At 38.8% G+C, this 22,349-nt stretch overlaps 1 protein-coding gene across 1 annotated transcript in view; it reads left to right on the top strand.

Annotated features, from left to right (window-relative positions):
• LOC126267736 (heat shock factor 2-binding protein-like) overlaps positions 1–22,349 on the top strand; it is a 168,252-nt gene that overhangs the window by 6,140 nt on the left and 139,763 nt on the right. The window contains exon 2 of the mRNA XM_049973039.1: positions 21,567–21,762. Coding sequence (XP_049828996.1) covers positions 21,567–21,762 — 196 coding nt within the window. The remainder of the gene's footprint in view (positions 1–21,566; positions 21,763–22,349) is intronic.

The following is a 22,349-nucleotide window of genomic DNA, read 5'->3' as shown; positions in this document are numbered from 1 at the left end:
TGCTGGCGGATAGATTTGTGTTATAAAAAAGGAAGGAACTGACTTTTCTTTTTCAATAATCGGGATAGCCAAGGATTGGAGAAATTAGTGAATTCTTTAAATTGAGATAAATGTCAAAAGTTATTTTTAGGAGAAATATTATTATTAACAGATTTTTTTTAAAACATTTACATCGGACTTGATGTAACAACACTATATATGCGCGAGGCTGCTTTTACCTTATCCTACAACGCTCAGGCTCCGCCATCGCTGCACACGACCGGCCCAGCCAGCACGATACACCAGACACGACTGCTCGCTAGCAACAACTTACTCCTACTGCTACACAGTTCTTACTGCAGTCAATACTGCTCTTTGGTCTCAGATTCTCTTCTAGCTTACATATCGCAGGCAGCGCGTGAGCAATACATCGAAATTACATTAGCTCGAGTGCGCTAGCAACAAATTCTTTAATTATGGACCTCCTACATAACCCTCCACTCGGGGGCAAAAATTTGGCAGCGATGGTGAGTCAATTGGACTTGCCATGAGCAACAAATTTTTCTATAATCTATTTAGTTTACTAAGGCTACAATCACAGAGTATATACATCATTGATAAGTGCAGAACATATTAAGAAATTAAATAGAGTGCACATGCAATGAGTACAAAACATATTCAGAAGTGACAACGTATATACGCAATGAGTACAAAATATATTAACAAATAACATAAAGTGCACACGCGCTGTATACGTGTTTAGCATTTTTACATGAACTGATCACATTAGCAAATGAAATAAAGTGCCCACGCACTGTACAAGTCTTTATCATTTTACAAGAATTTAAATACATTGTATAAGTTTTTACCATTTTTTTTTACATGAACTGAAAACATTAAGAGATTAAATAAAGTGCACACGCACTGCATAAGTCTCTACCGTTTTACAAAAATTTAAACGCACTGTATAAGTCTTCACCATTTTATAAAAACTAGGAAAGGAATGGGAAGGATTGCATCATGGTTGTAGCACAGTAGGTTGCACGTAGCTGCACTGAAAGTCCATATCTTTCTGCAGAAGCACAACACCAAGTGAGACAATCTGAAGTTCTCTTCCCTGAAGTATTTATCAGTGTAGCCAAGACACTGAAATGTTGTATTAATATTCAATGTTATCATTTTGGTAGTACATTAGGTACACCAGACAGTGGGACCATAATAACATCTCCATCGTTCAAGGTTGTGGATATGTCAACACCATATTCTTGTAGAATCCATACTCTTACAGCAACGTAGAATTAGTGCAAAAACCAATATAGTGCTCCATGATCATGAGGATGGACAGGATAAACGGATATTGCAGTAATTAGGTCAGCAGGTGAAGGACACATTAAGTCTTATGCTAGTCATCATAGAATTACACTAGTGTATCAACCAATTTGAATAATTATTGGCAAGACTTAATTAATGGCATAGCATTTATGCATAAATCATCATATTACAGTAACAAGTGGCAAACATTGGCCAGTTACAAAGTATTCGTACAGTGTTACAAAACATCATTCAGTGTTATTCACAAGTCATCATTTAAAACCGGAATTATTGAGTGTAGCATCAAGTTACCGGTGTTTATATACGCTATCATGTAAGTGACATAAGACATATTTAAAATGTAAGACATTGGAACTATTACTCAAGGTCGATAGTCCAATAATACATAGACATAATGGAATCAATACACAGAAAATTTGCATTATCTTTAGGACTAAAAACATATCTTAAACTGGTAGCATTATTTAGTTATATACTGGTAATAGTTGGGACTTGAATTTTTATTTATTTATTTATTTATTTATTTATTTTTTTTTTTTTTTGCTAGCAATGCATCGCACTGAGATCGATAATTAATTGCTGGGGCATGAAAATATTTGCTTTTGACTTATTGCTGGAAATAAGGATTAATTATGTCATTCGTCATGAGTCAGCTGTAGCAAGGTTATGAAACAAGTACAGTATATGTGATCACATTCATAAATGATAGACACAACTGGGTAAAAAAAAAATGCAAGTACTATAACAGGTTTAATAACTAACTGCTTATAGCATATTATGTCACAAAAAGCTTCTCCTGGAAAAAATACAAAATAGATTATTGAGCTGAAAGAAGAAATGCATATTATGCTGAAAAATAGTGAACTTCGAATTAACAGGTAATGAAACGTGTACTTAATATGTATGTACTCTAGCTGTCTTTCCCAAATCATTCAGTCATTATACTATGCGACATAAGACATACTGTCAAAAGGAACTGCAACAAATACTTAAATAACTACATAGCATTTCTTAACTAACAGTAAATATGTAAACTTCATCATTATCATCATCTGCAAAGAAAAACTTCATTATTCATATTACCATATTCTTCATATAACTATTCATCATCATTTATCATCATCTGCAAAAAATAGACACTTCATTATGCATATTCATATTACCATTTACTTCATACAACTATTCATTAACATTCATTACTTGATATAGTATAGAGTTTCTTACTTCTAGCATATTTCATCACTAAAATTAACATCTATAGTTCTGTCGGACAGTCTGCATCAATCGCCTTGTATTCTGAAAGAAAAATAATTAGTCAAGACTGCTATCATACGATGTGTACAGTATATTCTGGTTGACGCTTGTTAATTCTGATCCATTTACTCTTCGTAACAAGATATTCCATTTTCTTTCCTTCATTTTGATGGTAAAATTCCCATTTCATAGTAAACCACTGTGGTTGTTTAATTCATTTCTTTCACACGGTATTGCTTTCTGAAAAACGATGAATATGGATTAATATCTTGCATTTAATTCATACACCCATTAAATAAAAACTTGTTTCTAGTAATATAATTAAGCATACAGCTTAGAATGACAGAAAACATATTACGTCAAAAACATAGACAGTTTTCAAGTGCAAAAAATGTACTCACAGTATCATAATGTAGTAGCAAAGTATGTAAAATAGTCAAGATGTTGAGATATCATAATGCAAAATGTCAATGTTAACTGGTGTTTGTTACATCTTAAAGTTTTCATAGTACATACAGAGAAAAATTCTACTTTCGATAGGAAAACAAACATACATACACAAAAAAATGGAAAATGTGCACGGTCTGATATATAACGACAAGAAAAGCGACCTGCTAACCTTACCTTGCCGGGCACTTGCCAGGAAAAAATATGATAATCATCAGTAAGTGTTCATATCAATAACCGTAAAAGACATGAAAATGTGATAAATCATAAAGTATGTTCATTCAATAAAGGGTTTAATATTGGAGACTGGTGATTGCCTTTGCTTTTTCTGGTTCTCAAAGTTTCAACATGTACCACATTGGGATGAGGAATGCTGCGAATTCTGTATGGACCTGCGTATAGAAGTTCAAATTTACTGCATCTACTCTTTCCTCTGTTGGATAAATAATGAATGCGTACTAATATCTTCTGTCCAATGTGGAAGTCACGTCGTGTACAAACCTGTTTGTGCTGTCGTCTCCGGCGCTCTGCGGCACGTTTGATGTTGCTGAGCGCAATGTCAATTATTTCATGGTGACGTAGTCGACGAGATGTAGGAAAAGATACGTACTAATTCTTTAATTTTGTTAGGTGGTTCAACATTTTTCAATATAACAGTCGGAGATAGCATAGTACATTAATTTGGTATGGAGTTAATTACATCCTGGAATGAGAGTAAGTGTGTATCCCAATCAATATGTCTCTTATGGCAGTACATTCTACACAGTTTACCAATTTCTTTCATCAGTCGTTCACAAGGGTTCGATAGCTCGTAACATACGTGTCCATATCGCAGATCGAAATTGTGGTCCATTGTCGGAAATTACTTTCAATACATGCCCTTTATGAAATAAAAAATGTTTTACAAATGCAGTAGCTTTGCGCAACTGAGTAAAGGTAACAAATTTCGAAGTGAGTTCAACAGCGACAAAGATGTAGCAAAAACCTCTATTGGTTCTGGGAATCGGACCAAAAATGTCTACAGCGGCCATGTGTCTCAATTTAACAGGTACAATGGGATGTAACGGAGGAATATGTGAACTCGTGTCTGATTTAGCTTTCTGGCAGATTTTACATGACGCTAAAACTCGTCGAATACGTTTCTCCATGTTGGCAAAATAACAGTTCTGTCTCAGTATAAGAAAACATTTTCTGGCTCCATAATGTGCGTAACTTAAATGAGTATACCAAATTAATTTGTTAACAAGTTCGTCAGGAATGCATAATAACCAGTTGCCGTCAGGGTGAGAGCGGCGGAACAGAATGTTATTGCGTACCGTGTAATGGTTTCTAATGGTAAAGATATTCTTATCTTCCCAAAGGTGTTTAATTTCTTTCTATACGTTGTCTTTACTCTGCTCTTGTGCTATATCTCGTGATGACGATGAAATGAAGTTTTCAAATGCGACTTGTTGAATATACAGCGTGTTTCAAAAATTACCGGTATATTTGAAACGGCAATACAAACTAAACGAGCAGTGATAGAAATACACCGTTTGTTGCAATATGCTTGGGACAACAGTACATTTTCAGGCAGACAAACTTTCGAAATTACAGTAGTTACAATTGTCAACAACAGATGGCGCTGCGGTCTGGGAAACTCTATAGTACGATATTTTCCACATATCCACCATGCGTAACAATAATATGGCGTAGTCTCTGAATGAAATTACCCGAAACCTTTGACAACGTGTCTGGCGGAATGGCTTCACATGCAGAGGAGATGTACTGCTTCAGCTGTTCAATTGTTTCTGGATTCTGGCGGTACACCTGGTCTTTCAAGTGTCCCCGCAGAAAGAAGTCACAGGGGTTCATGTCTGGCGAATAGGGAGGCCAATCCACACCGCCTCCTGTATGTTTCGGATAGCCCAAAGCAATCACACGATCATCGAAATATTCATTCAGGAAATGAAAGACGTCGGCCGTGCGATGTGGCCGGGCACCATCTTGAATAAACCACGAGGTGTTCGCAGTGTCGTCTAAGGCAGTTTGTACCGCCACAAATTCACGAAGAATGTCCAGATAGCGTGATGCAGTAATCGTTTCGGATCTGAAAAATGATTCCTTTGGAAGAAATGACGGCCCAGACCAATACTTTTTGAGGATGCAGGGACGATGGGACTGCAACATGGGGCTTTTCAGTTCCCCATATGCGCCAGTTCTGTTTATTGACGAAGCCGTCCAGGTAAAAATAAGCCTCGTCAGTAAACCAAATGCTGCCCACATGCATATCGCCGTCATCAATCCTGTGCACTATATCGTTAGCGAATGTCTCACGTGCAGCAGTTGTAGCGGTGCTGAGGGATTGCCGCGTTTGAATTTTGTATGGATAGAGGTGTAAACTCTGGCGCATGAGACGATACGTGGACGTTGGCGTCATTTGGACTGCAGCTGCAACACGGCGAATGGACCCGAGGCCGCTGTTGGATCACCTGCTGCACTAACTGCGCGTTGCCCTCTGTGGTTGCCGTACGCGGTCGCCCTACCTTTCCAGCACGTTCATCCGTCACGTTCCCAGTCCGTTGAAATTTTTCAAACAGATCCTTTTTTGTATCGCTTTTCGGTCCTTTGGTTACATTAAACCTCCGTTGAAAACTTCGTCTTGTTGCAACAACACTGTGTTCTAGGCGGTGGAACTCCAACACCAGAAAAATCCTCTGTTCTAAGGAATAAACCATGTCGTCCACAGCACACTTACACGTTGTGAACAGCACACGCTTACAGCAGAAAGACGACGTACAGAATGGCACACCCACATACTGCGTTGTCTTCTACAGTGTATTTTTCACATCACTTGCAGCGCCATCTGTTTTGAAAATTGTAACTACTGTAATTTCGAAAGTTTGTCCGCCTGAAAATGTACTATTGTCCCAAGCATATTCCAACAAACGATGTACTTCTATCGCTGCTCGTTTAGTTTTTATTGCCGTTTCAGATATACCGGTCATTTTAGAAACACCCTGTACATGAGGCTAGAATTGGCTTGGCAGAAGTTGGGTGCGATGTCTTGATGATTGTTGCAGAGAGAACGGGATAGTGCGTCTGCTACAATATTTTGTGTACCGGGAATGTGAACAATTGTAAAATTAAATTCCTTTAAATACAGTTTTCATCTGCTTAATCTGTCATGTGTAAATTTAGCGGAAAGTAAAAACTGGATAGCTCTGTGATCTGTGTAAACGGTAGTATGTCTTCCATTAAGAAAATGCCTAAATCGGGTAAATGCCCAAACAACACATAGTGTTTCAAGTTCTGTAACAGAACAATTACTTTCAGCGGATGACAGAAGGCGACTTGCAAAGGCGATGTTTTTAATTACTGTATTACCATCTTCTTCAATTTCCTGAAAAATGTTTACGCCTAAAGCTGTGTTAGAACTGTCGGTGGCAATGGAAAAATTTCTAGTGAGATCTGGGTGTGATAAAAGTGGTGCATTCAACAAAGCTTGTTTCAGATTGACAAATTCATACTGCGCTTGGCCATCCCAGGACCAAATAGTGTTATTACCCGTCAGTTGGCATAATCTAGGGTGTCTAAAGCAGAGTAATGAATAAATTTACGGAAAAAGTTAATTAAACCCAGAAAGCTGCGTAGTTGTTTGTTCGTCGTTGGAACAGTAATGTCACGTAAAGCTTGAAGTTTTTCCGGGTCAGGCGCAATCCCTTCTGCTGAAATTACATGTCCAAGAAATTTTATGGAAGTTCTGCCAAAGTGCGATTTGTTAAGATTAACTGTGAGTCCTTGTGCACGAAAAGTTTGCAACGGTTGTTCCAGAATCAAATTGTGTTCAGACCAGTTAGCTTCTGCAATAAGAATGTCGTCTACATACGTTGCGATACTGTTTTTAAGTTCTGTCGGAAGTATAGCATTCAAACCGAGAATAAATGCTGCTGAAGAAATTGTTAAACCGAACGGTAATTTGCAAAATTGATAACAGTCACCAAAACAGAGAAATGCTGTGTACTTTCTGCAGTTCGGATGGAGCTGAATTTGCCAAAATCCTGATCTCAAATCTAATGTGGAATAAATAGCAGTACCATGAAATTTCTGTAGAAGTTCTTCTAGTTTTTGTGGGCGATCTGTTTCATTAATAATAATGTCATTGATGTGACGTGAATCAAGTACGAGGCGAAGTGAGCCATCCTTTTTCCTAACAATATGGAGCGGGTTTATGTACGGACTAACTGCTGGTTCAATAATACCTTGGTCAAGCATATCTTGCAATTCTTTCTTAACTTGTTCTCTGTGAATATACGGAATGGGATAATGTTTGGCTTTAAACGTGTCGTGCTGTTTAACTTGAAATTCATACATGAAACCGGATATAGTACCAGGGATGTTGTCAAAAACTGGAGCTTGCTGTAAAAGAATTTTGCGTAGTTGCGTACGTTCGTCGTCTGTATTTGCGCTGCTCTGTTTAACTTTATCAGAAATCATTTGCATAACGTCATAGTCGGCTTCGTCTGGTATATTATAGTTGTGTACGAACGTATCTGTGAACAATGTGGAATGACAGTCTGTGTTACGTGATGCAGAAATGACCTCTGTCCGATTAATTGTTTGTTCTTCTGCAGATAAAGAGTGCTGAAAATCTAATGCCAGTTGTACATTTTCATCCTTTAACATTAAATAGGAATTTTGAAAGTCAATAATTGCGTCGTGTTGTACCAAAAAATTCGTACCTAAAATAACGTCTGTTGTCAATAAGGGAACAATCCAAAAATTTGAGTGGAACGTATTACCTGCAATACAAAATGATAAGTGTGTCTGTAATTTTACATCTACTCCTTTACCAGATACTGCTCCTTTTACTTTAGTTTTACCTAATGGTAACGTAGGATAAGTATTCTCTTCGTTACATTCGTTGAAAGTTTCCTTATTTATAACTGACATAGGTGATCCAGAGTCGATTACTGCTGAAAATGTGGATGATCCAATCTTTACTTCAATGACAGGGTGGTAATTGGTTTTTTGAATAACTGGTTTTTCATGCACAAAGAGTGTCTCGGATGTCGTCAAAAGTAATAACATTTTCGTGAACAAGAGTCTGTGTATCAAAAGTATTGCTTACATCGCTAGAAGGTTCAATCTGTGCTGTATCTAGTCAAATTCTATCTGACGTGCTGTTATTTGCGGGAGGATGCTGTGGCATTTCCACTATTTGTACTGTTCTGTTATTTCTCCCTGACTTTTACGTTGGGTATGATTTCTACTGTCTTGTTCATTCATGATAATCTGTTGTTGCCGATGATTCTGCTGCTGGTAAGACCGACTGTTACGCTGAAAACTGTGCTCATTACTTTTACTTCTGTTATGATAGTTATTCCTATACGGCGCCTTGCGATAGGAGTTGAAATGATGTGTTTTCTGTACGTAAGTTGCTGTGCGTTACTATTTGGTGGAGCCGACGCTATACGTGTAGGCGGCGAAACATTAAAGCTTGGTTGACCTTGCAGACTACATTGTTGGTTTGGTATGCTAACCGGCTGCTTTTGATGCTGTTGCGGTAAAAACCCTCTATTGTTCCCAAAATGTGTTTGCGATTGCTGGAAATTTTGTACATACTGATGATTAAACTTTGTCTGTTATTAAAATTACGCTGGTAGTTCTTGTCGCTTCGAGAGTTTCTAAAGAAAACTGTCGCTTTCGGTAAAACTCGTCGTATCAGGTTGTCTTTACTCATTCTTAATCCTAGATAGATCGATAGTTGAAGAGCTGTTTTGATAGATATAAAGGATAGTAGAACAGAAGGCAGCAGTGCAGAAAACTAAAGATGAAATAGCACTACTACGGCTCGGGGCCCTGTGCACGCTACGGCACATATTCATCGAAGTGTAATGAATCCCCTGAGGTCACTTACGCGCTGCAAATAAATTTTAGTTTCTGCGTTACAGGCAATGCCAGTGAAATGTCAAAAAGAAGTGGTTGCATCCAGTCCACTTCTAGTTTCTGCATTACAGGCCAAGCTGGTGAAAATACAAAAGCAAATTGTCGTATCCAGGCCAAAGGGTGTACTTGTGTTTTGTCATTTTTAAATACTTTATATTTTTTCACGGATAAAAATTGCTTATAATCAACGTCATCGTCTCTGAGTGTGTGAATTGGTTCAGGATTGTATGATAATCCGTTTGTCTGTGTCTGCCCGGAATCAAAGTCACGTACTCTCTGTAAATTACCTAAATTGTACTGGCTGTGTGAGTGTGAGAAATGTTCAGAATGTGGCGTATGCTGTGCCGTGTTAGAGGCTGAAATATTTTTCATCTCCGTCAATTCGTGCTGTAAAAATGACAATTTTCTACGTAATGTATTATTGGACGAACCTATCTCACTAATCGTCTGCTATAAATTTTGGAATTCGGGTGTTTGATTAAACGAAACTGGTGACGTATCGTCTGATTTGGTGTCATTGTTATTTTCGATATCGTCAATACGACTGGCCAGTTCATAAAATTTTTCAGTCAATGCTTTAACCTGATCATCATTTTTAGTGTCACAAGCATTAATTTGTTTTTGGATTTTACGGGTAGTTTTGTTCAATTTCTTAACGTCTGCTTTAATGACATCGGGATCCTGTATTAATTCTAATTGTTCAAGTCTGTTGGTCACTGTCTGAAAGTCAACTGTGTGTGTGTCTGTTTTTGTTTTAAGATTGGATATTTCATCATGCAATTCGGCGTGCAACTGTTTAATAGTATTGATTTCGTCTGATACTGTAGCAATGTTATTGTCTACGTATGTTTTTGCTTTCGTAAATAATTTATGCTTATCTTCCTGTCTCTGTGCAGTAATTGTTTCCATGACTTGTTTCTTTACTTTGTTCTGTTCCTGTATGAATTTACGGTAACGCGTTTCACTGTTTTGTAGGTGGTGATTAAAACGTTCGTCAATTAGGCTGTTCTGTTGTTCGCATTTCGTGTCTAGTTTCTCATCCAGTGTGCGTGAAAGTTCTGCTGACATTGATTTAAACTCGTCGCGTAACTGTGTTGCGTTTGCAGAACATTGTTTAACGACTGCACTAATTTCATCTCTAAGTAATTTAGTTGTGGCTGCATGTGTATTACTTAATTCTTGTGCAACGGATCTAATTTCTTCACTACTATTCCTAGCACAAGCCTTAATTTCCTCACGTAATTGTTCTTTAGTATCATGACATTCCACGGCAACGGCTGCAATCTGTTCATTAATCTGTTTAAAGTTCTCGTCGTGTTTTTCATTCGACTGTTTCAAACTTTCATTAAGTTGTTTGTTCGATTCATTAAGTCGTTTGAAATTGTCGTCTTGTTCTTTCTTCGAGTGTTTGGAATTATTGTCTAGTTTTTCATTAAGTTGTTTGTTCGATTCATTAATTTGTTGTTTGAGATTTTCATTAAGTTGTGGCAATAAAGCCATAACTCGATCCATGCCAAAATTAGCTGCTGTATTCTCTGTGCTGTGTGATGGTGTACCTGCATGTGTCACGTTTTGTATAACCATTTGGTCATGGTCTGATTCACAAAAAGGTTTGCTAATCGGATGTGCTCTGTTGGTCACTACAGCGGAATCAAATAAATCTGACGTGCTTTGTGTATATTGGTCACCTTCGTTAGAAACAATTATCTGTTCGCTACGTAAATTTTGCAAATCAGGCGTGTCAAACTGGACAGCGTTCATTGTAACAGAAAGTGCCGCGTCATCAATTGTCGTTAAATTTACAGTGGACACAATTGAATTTGTTTGCTCATCATTTAGATTATAATCATTACTGGTGGTCGGTACGCACTGATTGTCTGTAACTGGAGGATTATCATCAAGACACTGAGTGTCGCTAGTATCATCAGTCAAATTATTAAAGTCGGCTTTTTCACCCATTATGACTCGCGATGTACTGTTAGAAGTTTTTCGCGGCATTTTCACAACTCAAAGTTAAGCACAAAATCAAACAAAGACAAAGCAAAAAATGTAACAAATACAGTTACAACAAAGAGCAATAAATCGATTATCTGTGAAAGAAAAAGTGACAAATTCGTAAATGCGTTGCGCCAAATGCCAACTACTTTTAATAATAAGTAAATAAGAGCAGATATATAACTGACTACATCTCAGAAATTCACAAAAATTCGATCCTGGCAGGGTCGCCAAGTGTAACCTCCCCACAAAAATAAAATAATATGAATAATATTCTCATTTAGCGTAACTACCCAACACTGAAAATATAATACAATGTGACAAACCTATAACCTTTCAATAATTGACAGTCAATTTAACCTGGTAAATTTTGGACGTCAGCAATGCTGCGTCATGGCCCTGATACATCATTCTGAATAAACTGAAAAATCTTACCTTAATTAGATCGCCGGATAACGCGTATATATCTGCTCCTATAAGAAATTTTCCTGGTGCAGCTAAGTGCAATGCTGGCCAATAGATTTGTCTTATAAAAAGGAAAGAACTGACTTTCCTTTTCAATAATCGGGATTGCCAAGGATTGGAGAAATTAGTGAATTCTTTAAATTGAGATAAATGTGAAAAGTTACTTTTTATGAGAAAGATTATTATTAACAGATTTTTTTAAAACATTTGCATTGGACTTGATGTAACAATACTACATATGCGCAAGGCTGTTTTTATCTAATCCTACAATGCTCAGGCCCCGCCATTGCTGCACACGACCGGCCCAGCCAACACGATACACCAGACCAGACTGCTCGCTAGCAACAACTTACTCCTACTAACACACAGTTCTTACTGCAGTCAATACTGCTCTTTGGTCACAGATTCTCTTCTAGCTTACATATCGCAGGCAGCGCGTGAGCAATACATTGAAATTACATCAGCTCGAGTGCGCCAGCAACAGATTCTTTAATTATGGACCTCTTACACTCAATTTGAAACAAAGTGACATTGTACATAAAAGAAAATCAAATTACCGCTACGAATCTGTTATAAACTACTTCTTAAATCACTTAATTCTGCGGGATGTGAACAGAATTTCACTCGGCCAAGACAGTTAGAAAAAAAAGAGATATAAATCACTGTACACTATACACCAGAGTTGGTATCTCTCTTACACAGGAAAATACAATTAAGACTTTCGCCCAGTACCTATCTAATTCGCAAGTATATCAGGACTGTCTGAGCGTTACCGATACCGGATTTCTTCGCAGTAAGTACAGGTACTACGTCTTACATGCAAAGCCTACCACTAATTTCTTCATATTTTATTTTACAGTATACTGATGTAGTAGTAGTAGTAGTTTTATTCATCCGTAGATCTCTTTTTACAAGGATATAGGACATGTCAAAGTATTTACAAGCTTCGATCAATTTACAATAAGCTAATTCGTATACACATATATTTACAGACTTCTAGTTAGAGACAATCATTAGATTTTACTCCTGGTATACAATAATTTATTTACAAATAACTCATTAAATAATGTAATGTCACACTATTCACTCATATTTCACTATCAGTCACTGCACACACTTTACACACATTGTTTCATAACACTTCACTCACTACACACACACACACACACACACACACACACACACACACACACACACACACACACAGGTGATCCTTGGGCCATTTTCTGTACTGCAAGTTCCCATTTGCTATCCTGAAAAACTGAGTCAGCATCCCTTCATAATGAGTGAGATGTTGAGCTCAGAAAGAGGAAGAGGTGTTAGTATTGTGCTATGCATAGCTTGAGGGGAGAGTGTCTCTAGAAAGGAAAAAAGAAGAAAAATAATAAAGTGAAGGTGTTATGTGGAATATTGGATGTTTTATAATCATCATTATTATTATTATTTGTTTGTATAACATTTTTTTATCAAACCCCTACTCTGCTTTATCTAAGTAATCCTTCAATGTATAAAATGTATTGCATAACAGGTACTTTTTAGCTGCCTTCTTAAATAAGTGTATTTTTGAAATTTCTTTAATCTCTTTTGGTAATTTATTGTACAGTTTTATTCCTTGGTAGAAAATGCTGTTTGAGTTTTATGTTTATTTTTTCTTGGTAAATGTAAGTTGAGTCTATCTCTTGTTGCATGGTCATGGACAGAGCTGTTTGTGCAGTAATTGCCAATGTTACTTTTGATGTGTACAACTGACTGGTAAATGTGTTCACATGGAGCAGTTAAAATTCCCAGTGTTTTGAACAGATCTTTACAATGAGCTCGACTACTATTTCTGGTTATTATTCTTATGGCTCTTTTCTGGAGTTTGAAAATTGTGTTCATATTTTGTGGATTTGTTCCCCAAAAAAGAATGCCATAGCTAAGAATTGAGAGTACATATGAATAATATGTAACTAAAAGACACTGCATGTTACACACAGATGATAGAATTCTAAGGGCATAACATGCTGATGACATTCTGTTTGCAAGTACCTTTGTGTGTCCGCACCACTTCAGCTGAGAGTCAATATTCATTCCTAGAAATTTTGCATTTGTTACACAGTCTATAGAGGTGCCATCTACATTTAATTTAACATTGTCATTTTTCCTCTTCAAACTGAAGTTCATGGCATTAGTTTTCTTTATGTTTAATGTCAATTTGTTGCTTATTGACCAATCGTAAACTTCCTTGAGAGTTTCATTTGCTTTCTCGGTAAGGAGTTCTCTTGTTCTCTCAGTGACTATAATATTGCTATCACCAGCGAAGAGAATTTTCTCACCATGAGTAACACTACTGGGAAAGTCATTGATGTATATCAGGAATAGTATTGGTCCTAATATGCTACCTTGTGGAACCCCAATATTAATATGTTTTGGTTCTGATAAGTATTTTACTAAATGTTTAGATCTATTTGAAGTATGTGTTATCTCTACTCTTTGTACCCTATCTGTTAGGTATGATCGAAACCAGTCATTAGCTACCCGTCTTATTCCTAATGCTTCTAATTTATTTAATAGAATCTTGTGGTCGACTGTATCAAAAGACTTAGAAAGATCCAAAAATATGCCTGTGACACACTCATCTTTATCAAGAGCATTAAGAACAACTTTTGTGAATTCTACTATGGTTGACTCCGTATTTTTGCCACTTCGAAAACCAAACTGTGATTTGCTTAAAAGATTGTATTTATTCAGATAATTCATTAATCTGTCTTTCATAATTGCTTCTATTATTTTTGAGAATGCTGACAGCAGGGAAATGGGCCGGTAATTTTCTATGTCTTCTGCATTACCTTTCTTAAGCAAAGGTACAACTCTTGCCTGTTTTAGCTGCTCTGGAAATGTCCCTGATGTGAAGGATTCATTTATTATATTTGTTAATGGGCCTTGTATAATCCCTATACATTGTTTCAGTACACACATTGGTACATCATCTAAGCCTTCTGACTTTTTATTTTTTAGCTTTTGAACAGTTTTATTGACTTCATTCTCTGTGGTTGGAAGTAACATCATTGTATCTAGTGCAACAATTTTTGCAGGTGTTATATTTGTTTTGGGGAATTTTTGCTGTAACTTCTCTGCAATACTTGAAAAATGCTCGTTTACATAGTTTGCTAAGTGTTGTGGATCATTTATTACCTTATCCCCCTCCCTTAGCAGTATGTTATTCTGCGTTTGTTTGCCTCTCCCCATTTCCTTTTTTATAACATCCCAGACTGCTTTGCTTTTATTCTCTGCATTATATATTATTTTGTCATTAAATGACTTTTTTGCAGCAATCAGCACCTTCCTATAAATCTTTTTGTATCTATGATAGAAATTTAAGAATTCTGGATCATTGTGAATCTTTTTCATGGAACTGAGGTGTTTAAGTGTTTGGGAGGACTTCTTAATACCTGCTGTTATCCATCTGTTTTTGTGAGATGTTGATACAGTCATGCATACTTTTGGGAATGCTGTTTCAAAATTCAATTTAAACAATGTGGAGAATTTGGAGAATTTCATATTCACATTGGTTTCCTTATACACTTCATCCCAGCTTTGTTTTTCTAGTTCTTTTGAAAAATCTTTTATTTTTATTTCTGATAGATGTCGTTTATAGGCTTGTAGTTTAGGGAATGATTCGATGCCTGATTTTACTGTTGTTATTTGACAGAGATGGTCTGATAGTCCGAGATATTTTACAGCTACATCACATTTTTCCCTGTCTATATTTGTGGCCACATGGTCAATTACTGATGCAGTCATTGTAGTAACCCTTGTTGCACTATTGACCAATAGGGACATGCCAAAACTTTGAAGGATATTTATGAAGGTGCTGCTGGATTCATTTATGATATTAGTGTTGATGTTTATGTCCCCACACAGCATTATGTTGACCTTTGTACTTGAGACTTTATCTAGAACTTCTGTTAATTTATTGAAAAAAGTGTCCACACTACCACTGGGAGATCTATACACACACAAAATGATTAATTTCTTGGTGATATCGAGCCCTGATAATTCAATAGCTGATATTTCAATGTGTTTGTCTTCACTTACTGTACTGAGGTCATGTCTAGATTTGAACTGTGTTCCTTTTCTGATATAAATGCATGATCCTCCACCCCTTGAAGTAGTTCTGCAGTAAGAGTGTGCCCTTTCATACAATGATAATACTACATGTTGGATTTCTGTGTCTCTACACCAGTGCTCAGTAATACAAACTACTGTGCAGTTCAAAGATTGGAGCTCAACTTCTAATGCTTGTATTTTATTTTTTATTGATTGCATGTTTTGATGGAGGATTGTTAAGTCTGTGAAATGCCCCATGTTACTCTTTCCGATGGTTTGTTTTTCTTTGTGACATCTGGTATGTGTGATTTTTGAAGTGTTATAATCTGTCTTGTGAGTGATTGTTTCAGTATTTTTTGAATTGCTAGAGATACTCTTTAGGCAGGGGAACCTGTTGTCTGGATTTATCCTAAAAAGACCTACTTTTCCTACCTATGACAACAGGTATTTGACCATGTGTGGCCCGAGATCCACCCCCTATACTTTCATGAATCAGCTGTACCAATCTTCCCTTCCCAGTCCTGTTTAGGTGTAGGCCATGCCTAGTGAAACCCCATCTGTTGATAGTCCCGACGGGCACCAGAGAAACATGAGCAAAGTTGGCCGTCCTCAGAGCCATCCCCAGCCCCACATTGATTCGCCTCACAGCTCCATCAAGGCGTGGCTGATCATGACGCCGGAACAGCTCAACAAAGTGTACATTGGTGCCATGAGTCAGGGAAGCTATCTTGTCCAGGTCACCACCTATTTCATATGCCCCATCCCTGTCCAAACTGTTTCCCGCCCCACCCACTATCACTACATGGTCCTCTTTTGTAAAATCCTTACATAAAGACCCTAGGTCCTCTATCACATGACTTAGCCCTGCATTTGGTTTGAAGATACTGGTGGCCTGGTACGCTGCCCCTAAACTTTCCTGTAACTGAGGGCCTACACCTCGCCCATGGCTACTACCTAGCAGCAGCACTTTCTTCTTCCTAACACTTTGTACATTCCTAGGCTTCTTGGCCTCGGTTGAAGTGTGCTGCACATTTCCTGCTCCTCGTTCTACCTGAGGCTCTTCTCCACTTAACTCTGGCAGTGGCAGATACCTGTTTTTGGTGTTGATGATAAAACTATCAGATCGCGTTCTCTTTCTTCCTATCCTCCTACCAGCTGCCAGTTCCCAACCACCCTCCTCCCCCCTATTTCCCTTGATCCTTATCAGTTCCTTCCTTGCTTCCTCCAACTGTGCCTGAAGGGCACAGATTTTCCTTTCCTGCTCCCCAATTAAAATGTTCCTACTGCATACTCTGCAGTTCCAGGAGAGAGCCTCTTCTGTTCTCCCAACATTCTCCCCACTGCATCCCCCCCAGTGAAAATATTTCCTACAAGATTGGCAACAAATCCCTCTACTCACTACCCTATAACAGCTCCCACATTTCTCACTCATGGTCAGTTTCGAAAGAATAGTTAAGTTTAAAGAATGTTTTAAATTTGTCAAGGTCGCGAGATTGTATGTCTGCAAGCAAAAAAAAAAAAAAAAACGACACAAAGATCTTATGTGCGGTGGTTGTTGTTTTTCTACTGATTTAGAGATGCAAAAACAGAAGAATGAATTTGTAATTACTTTGCTTTTAGAGAATTTAAGTTATCAGGCGTGTTTGGTCAGGTTTTTAAACGTTTATAACTCGGAAAATTTAGACCTAGATCGCGTCTATCTAACTAGTAAACAGTACGAAATGTGTTAGTTAAATACGATTTAGAAATGTTTAATTACACTTTTATTGCGACAATAGACACTGATGAAAATAGTAGCTGTCTTTTTTAAACGATTTTTGCACTATCAAGAAAACTTGAATAGAATTTGTTGTGTTTATGTCACGCAAAATTACGGGTTATGTCGCGATTATCGGGACCTCAGCTAAAGAACAAGTTTTTTCAAGAACAAGCTCTGCTTGGACGCTAATATTCAGTTGTGTGACAAGAACGGACACTACAGCAAGTAATAAAAACAAAGAATATTTAAACTTGGCACTATTTCCTCTTAAATAAGTTATTTTAGCGGACGAAGAAAATACCTGTGATCTCACTCGGCGGCCATCTTGGATTGCAAACCTAGGTCTCTGACGCGTTAAGGGTTTCAGTCACAAAACGTTTCTTAACATGATCAGTCGAAATACTGAGAGCAGTTACGGTGACTATGGACTAGTTAAATGTGACATAATTACACAGCATCCCAATAACTATCGTATATAGATTTCAAAACAGTTTTTGATCATAAAATTTTTCTTATGTTTATGACCTGTTTCTACCTACAGGATGAATTTTTGCGCCGTGTACAAACTCTAGGGACTTATCGATGAGAAGGCGTGGAAAAGAAAGGTCTAATGAACTTATGCCCGGAAATGCTTGGTTTCCATGCTAGAGACCACTTATGCAAATACACTTTGTTACAGAGACTGCGGTCTAATACGCGTTGTATCATGCGGCCACAGATACAGCATGCAGGGCTCCCACCTAGAGTGTGGAACTGTTTCTCATACGTCATGCCCTAGCGTCCTCTCCTGCTGCAGTAATTGGTTATGTTGTGTCCGATTCACTTCTCTTGCTGACTCACATTGTAGTGGATGTGATAGAGCGTTGTACACAATGGTTTTGTATTCGAATCGAGAGCTGGCGCAGTTATGTTTACTTTCGGAAAGGCAAAAGGCAGCCAGCGGCGGAGAGCAAAGTTGTATCAGGAGACATATCCCCGCCGAGTCCAACCACAGCTCTGAATGTTTGCAACAGTGTTTCGCCGCTTGTCTGAGACAGGGTCATTTTAGGAAGCAGGAAACCATGAAGGACGTACCCGAAATGTTTGGACACCAGACCTGGAGGAAAATGTGATTAACTCTGTGGAAGGCGACCGCCGTGTCAGTACCAGGCAAATGACACGCCAGTAAAGGGTGAGCCAGATGAGCTTGTGGAACATTCTCCATTGTAACTATTACTACCCTTATCGCTTGCAGAGTGTGCAGAGTGCTTACTACCGACAGACTTTCCAAATTGGGAGCAATTTTGTCACTGGTTTCTTCACCAGGCAACCACGATTCCGGGATTTGTGTCATCCATGCTATTCACAGATAAGGCCACATTTACGTGGAGTGGTATCTTTAACTTTCATAACAGTGATCCGTGGAACAGTGTGCAGAACCCCAATGGTATGATGACAGAGAATCATCAGCATCGGTGCAGCCGGAATGTGTAGGTTTGGATAATTGGCGACCGTATTTTGGAACCAGTCTTCCTCCCACGTTGCCTAACAGGCTGAACCTGTGGGCGTATCTTGCGGCTGACTTTGCCTCCTCTGCTGGAAGAAGTGCAATTGCTGATTGGAAGTGTTACGTGGCTGCTACATGATAGTACTCCAGCCAATTTCGCCGTTAACGTCTGGACGCATATCAATCGCGTCTTCGCTGCTCGATGGATCGGACGAGGGGTCCAGTTCCAAGGCCTCCTCGTTCACCGTATCTCAATCAGTGCGATTTCCAGTTATGCGATCATCCCAAAAGTATTGTGTTTGCAGAGCCCATTCCAGACGTGGAGACATTGGAGCAGCATATTCGTGCTGCCTTTGACATTGTTCGGATGCACCCTGGCCGATGTGAACGTGTGAGACAGAACGTGCTACGGCGTGTACATACATGCGTTGAGGCACATGGAAACCATTTTCAATGCATGCTGTAACTGTGGCTGCATGGTACTACGCGTATTAGACCGCAGTTTCTGTAAAAAAGTATGTTTGAATAAGTGGTGTCTAGCATGGTAACTATCCACTTCCGGACATAAGTTCATTAAACCTTCTTTGTGCCGTATCCTCTCATCATCCAGTCCCTTTTGTTTGTACATGGTGAAAAAAATCTCCCTGTATACGATCATCATCAGATATGGCTTTCTTCTTAAACCGGTATGTGTAAACAAGGTAGGCCCCGTCAAAATATGTAGAACATAACAAGACGATGATGAACAAGCCAACAGTACGTGATCGCTGGCTGGGTGTAGGGTGTACTTTGTGGCTAAACATCACGAAATTGTGCATCACGACCACTTTATGCGCAACTACCCATGGCCGATCCGATTTCAGTTTGGTGACGATGGTGTATCAATATCTGTTGTAGATATACTTGAGAATAATCCACGCTTGAAACTGGCAGTGCTTAACAAAGTACAGTTTTAAGATGCAGCCTTTTGGAAATATATCTTCCTCAGACATTGAACTAAATTCCTAAGTGGCTTATATTTCTGCATTCCCGTTTTTTCTTGAACGTTTTTTTAGTTTTACTATATTGCATTGAAACTATAAGAGGATAGAAACTTCTAACTATCACAAAAGATAGGGGTGTTTGGGGAGATTATACCCCCCCCCCCCCCCCCCAAATAGTATGCTCTGAGTATCTAGTCGTAATTCATGGGGCAAAAATTTCATAATGTTAGTGGATTAGGACCAGTAAATGCCTTGAAAATTATGAAGGAGGCTACAAATTAGTATATATGTTCCTGAATTTATTCTCCACTTCTGGGAAAATCACAGTTAAATTGTTATCACATACCAAATCTGCGATATGAGATGAACGTTGACAGTGCCAAAACGGAAGTACGAAAAAAATTTGTCGTATTTTCGTCCTGAACAAGTAATAATTTTTTAAATATAATTTTTATTCTAACATTACCAAACAACTGCGCTATTAAAATGACTTGAAGACCAAAATTGAACATTAACTAAACATTTCGGGCAAGGAATGAAATTTCTCTCCGCTTGCATTTTCTCTTGTGAAAAAGAGTAAAATAATCTTTAGAAATAGGAAATAGACAAATTTTTATAACAGTTTTAAATTTTCGCCTTGGGATGAGAATAGGAGTTATAGTGTGCCTACTTGGTTCTTCGGTTCTTAATAGAAGACCGTAAAGAACAATGAACGACAATTCGTGCGGATTTGCTTGCTCGGTACGGGCCTGATAGTGACAATGTTTTGTCGAACATCGTCACTGGCGAATCGGAAACAAAATAACAGTCCATGGAGTGGCACCACATTGGCTCTTGTGCGAAGAAAAGTTGAAGCCGGACACTTATCCGGCACAGTCACGACGATGGTTTTCTGGGACTCTGAAGGAGTTATTCTTTTTGATGTCCTCCCTCATGATGCAACGATCAACTCTGAAGTGTATTGTGCTACCCTCAAGGAACTGAAGAAACGACTTCGGTGTGTTCGTCGCCCGCAAGAATGCATACGAGCTTTTGCTCCTCCATGACAATGCAAGGCCTCTCACGAGTCTGTGCACCCGAGAAGAGCTTACAAATATTCATAGGATTGTTTTTCCTGATCGTTACAGATCCACACTATAGCCCGGATGTTGCTCCTTCCGACTTACATCTGTTTTGTTGAATGAAGGATAGACACCATGGGAAGCAGCAGGTGGATGATGGGTAGGTTATCGAAGCAGCAAGATGTTGGCTCCGACGTCAACCAGTAGAGTGGTACCACACAGCACTCCGTCTTCAGGTCACGAGTGGGCTACCGGGACCATCCGACCGCCATATCATCCTCAGAGGAGGATGCGAATAGGAGGGGCGTCGGGTCAGCATACCGCTCTCCCGGTCGTTATGATAGTATTCTTGACCGAAGCCGCTACTATTCGGTCGAGTAGCTCCTCAATTGGCATCACGAGGCTGAGTGCACCCCGAAAAATGGCAACGGCCCATGGCGGCCTGGATGGTCACCCAACCAAGTGCCGACCACGCCCGACAGCGCTTTCGGTGATCTCACAGGAATCGGTGTAGCCACTGCGGCAAGGCCGTTGCCAGTACCATACAAGCTTTCACAGTAAGGTGAAGAAAGGCCGCGGCGTTGAACGAAGATTATCTTCAGAAACAGTGTTTTGTAAACCGAAAGAGAGGAGAATAGTGTGGAGTATGGTAATCTTGTATAAAATCAACCTGCTTTCAGAAAAAAGTTTGGCATTATTTATTGAACGCCCCTCGTAGATGTACTCGTAGTGTTCCTAGTACGAACCTCGGTTCTCCATTGGTGTGAAATTGTTCCACCTAACCACAGGGGGCGAGGGACCCGAAATTCTCCGAAGCACTGCTGGACTCGAACCTCAGGCGTGATTTCCTCTACATCATAAGCGACGCGCTCCTCAGCTTCATGGAGACGTACGCGCTGGAACTGCCTCCCGGCTGCACAGAAGAGGCGCAGTTCATTCTCTCCATAGTCGGCGCCGTCGCCAACATGGCTGCGTGCCCAGCAGGTATCTGTACCTTAGCGTTAAATGTTTCCCTCACTCCATTCGCAACTCGATTCTTTGAAGGCAGGTAGCCATATATAAGCAGCAATGCTCACAGTTTAACTATAGTAATTGCTTTCACGTCATTAATGTGTGTTGTTCTTTTTCTGTTAATTTTGGCACAATGATTCGGAAAAATAAGTAAGGTTCACTCTTCCCAAAATATGCTTCTAGAACGTCTTCCCCCTGGCCTGAAAATTGTCTAGAAGATCATCCTCAGTCGCTTCACTGTTGGTGAAACAGTTACTATCGTGCGTTGAAAACTGATTATAGTGCTACAAGCATTAAACAACTTCACTAGCAATACAGCAAGTGCACATGTAGACAGTATCAACAAACACACCCACTGATTATGTTTTAGTAAATTTAGATAAAATGTGTCTGAAAAATATTTTTTACCGCTTAATCAGTTGCATACAGATGATCCAAAACTTAACTTCATACATGTAAAATTACGGTACAACATGATGTACCACTAACTTAAAAATACATTTGCCTGAATTTTGAAAATCTTTCTGTGAAACAACCAGATGCACTGTAGAACTGATGAC

Source organism: Schistocerca gregaria, chromosome 4, assembly GCF_023897955.1.
Source record: "Schistocerca gregaria isolate iqSchGreg1 chromosome 4, iqSchGreg1.2, whole genome shotgun sequence".
Taxonomy (NCBI): domain Eukaryota; kingdom Metazoa; phylum Arthropoda; class Insecta; order Orthoptera; family Acrididae; genus Schistocerca; species Schistocerca gregaria.
Note: the sequence above shows the minus strand (reverse complement) of the source record. Positions and strands in the feature narration are given on the sequence as shown.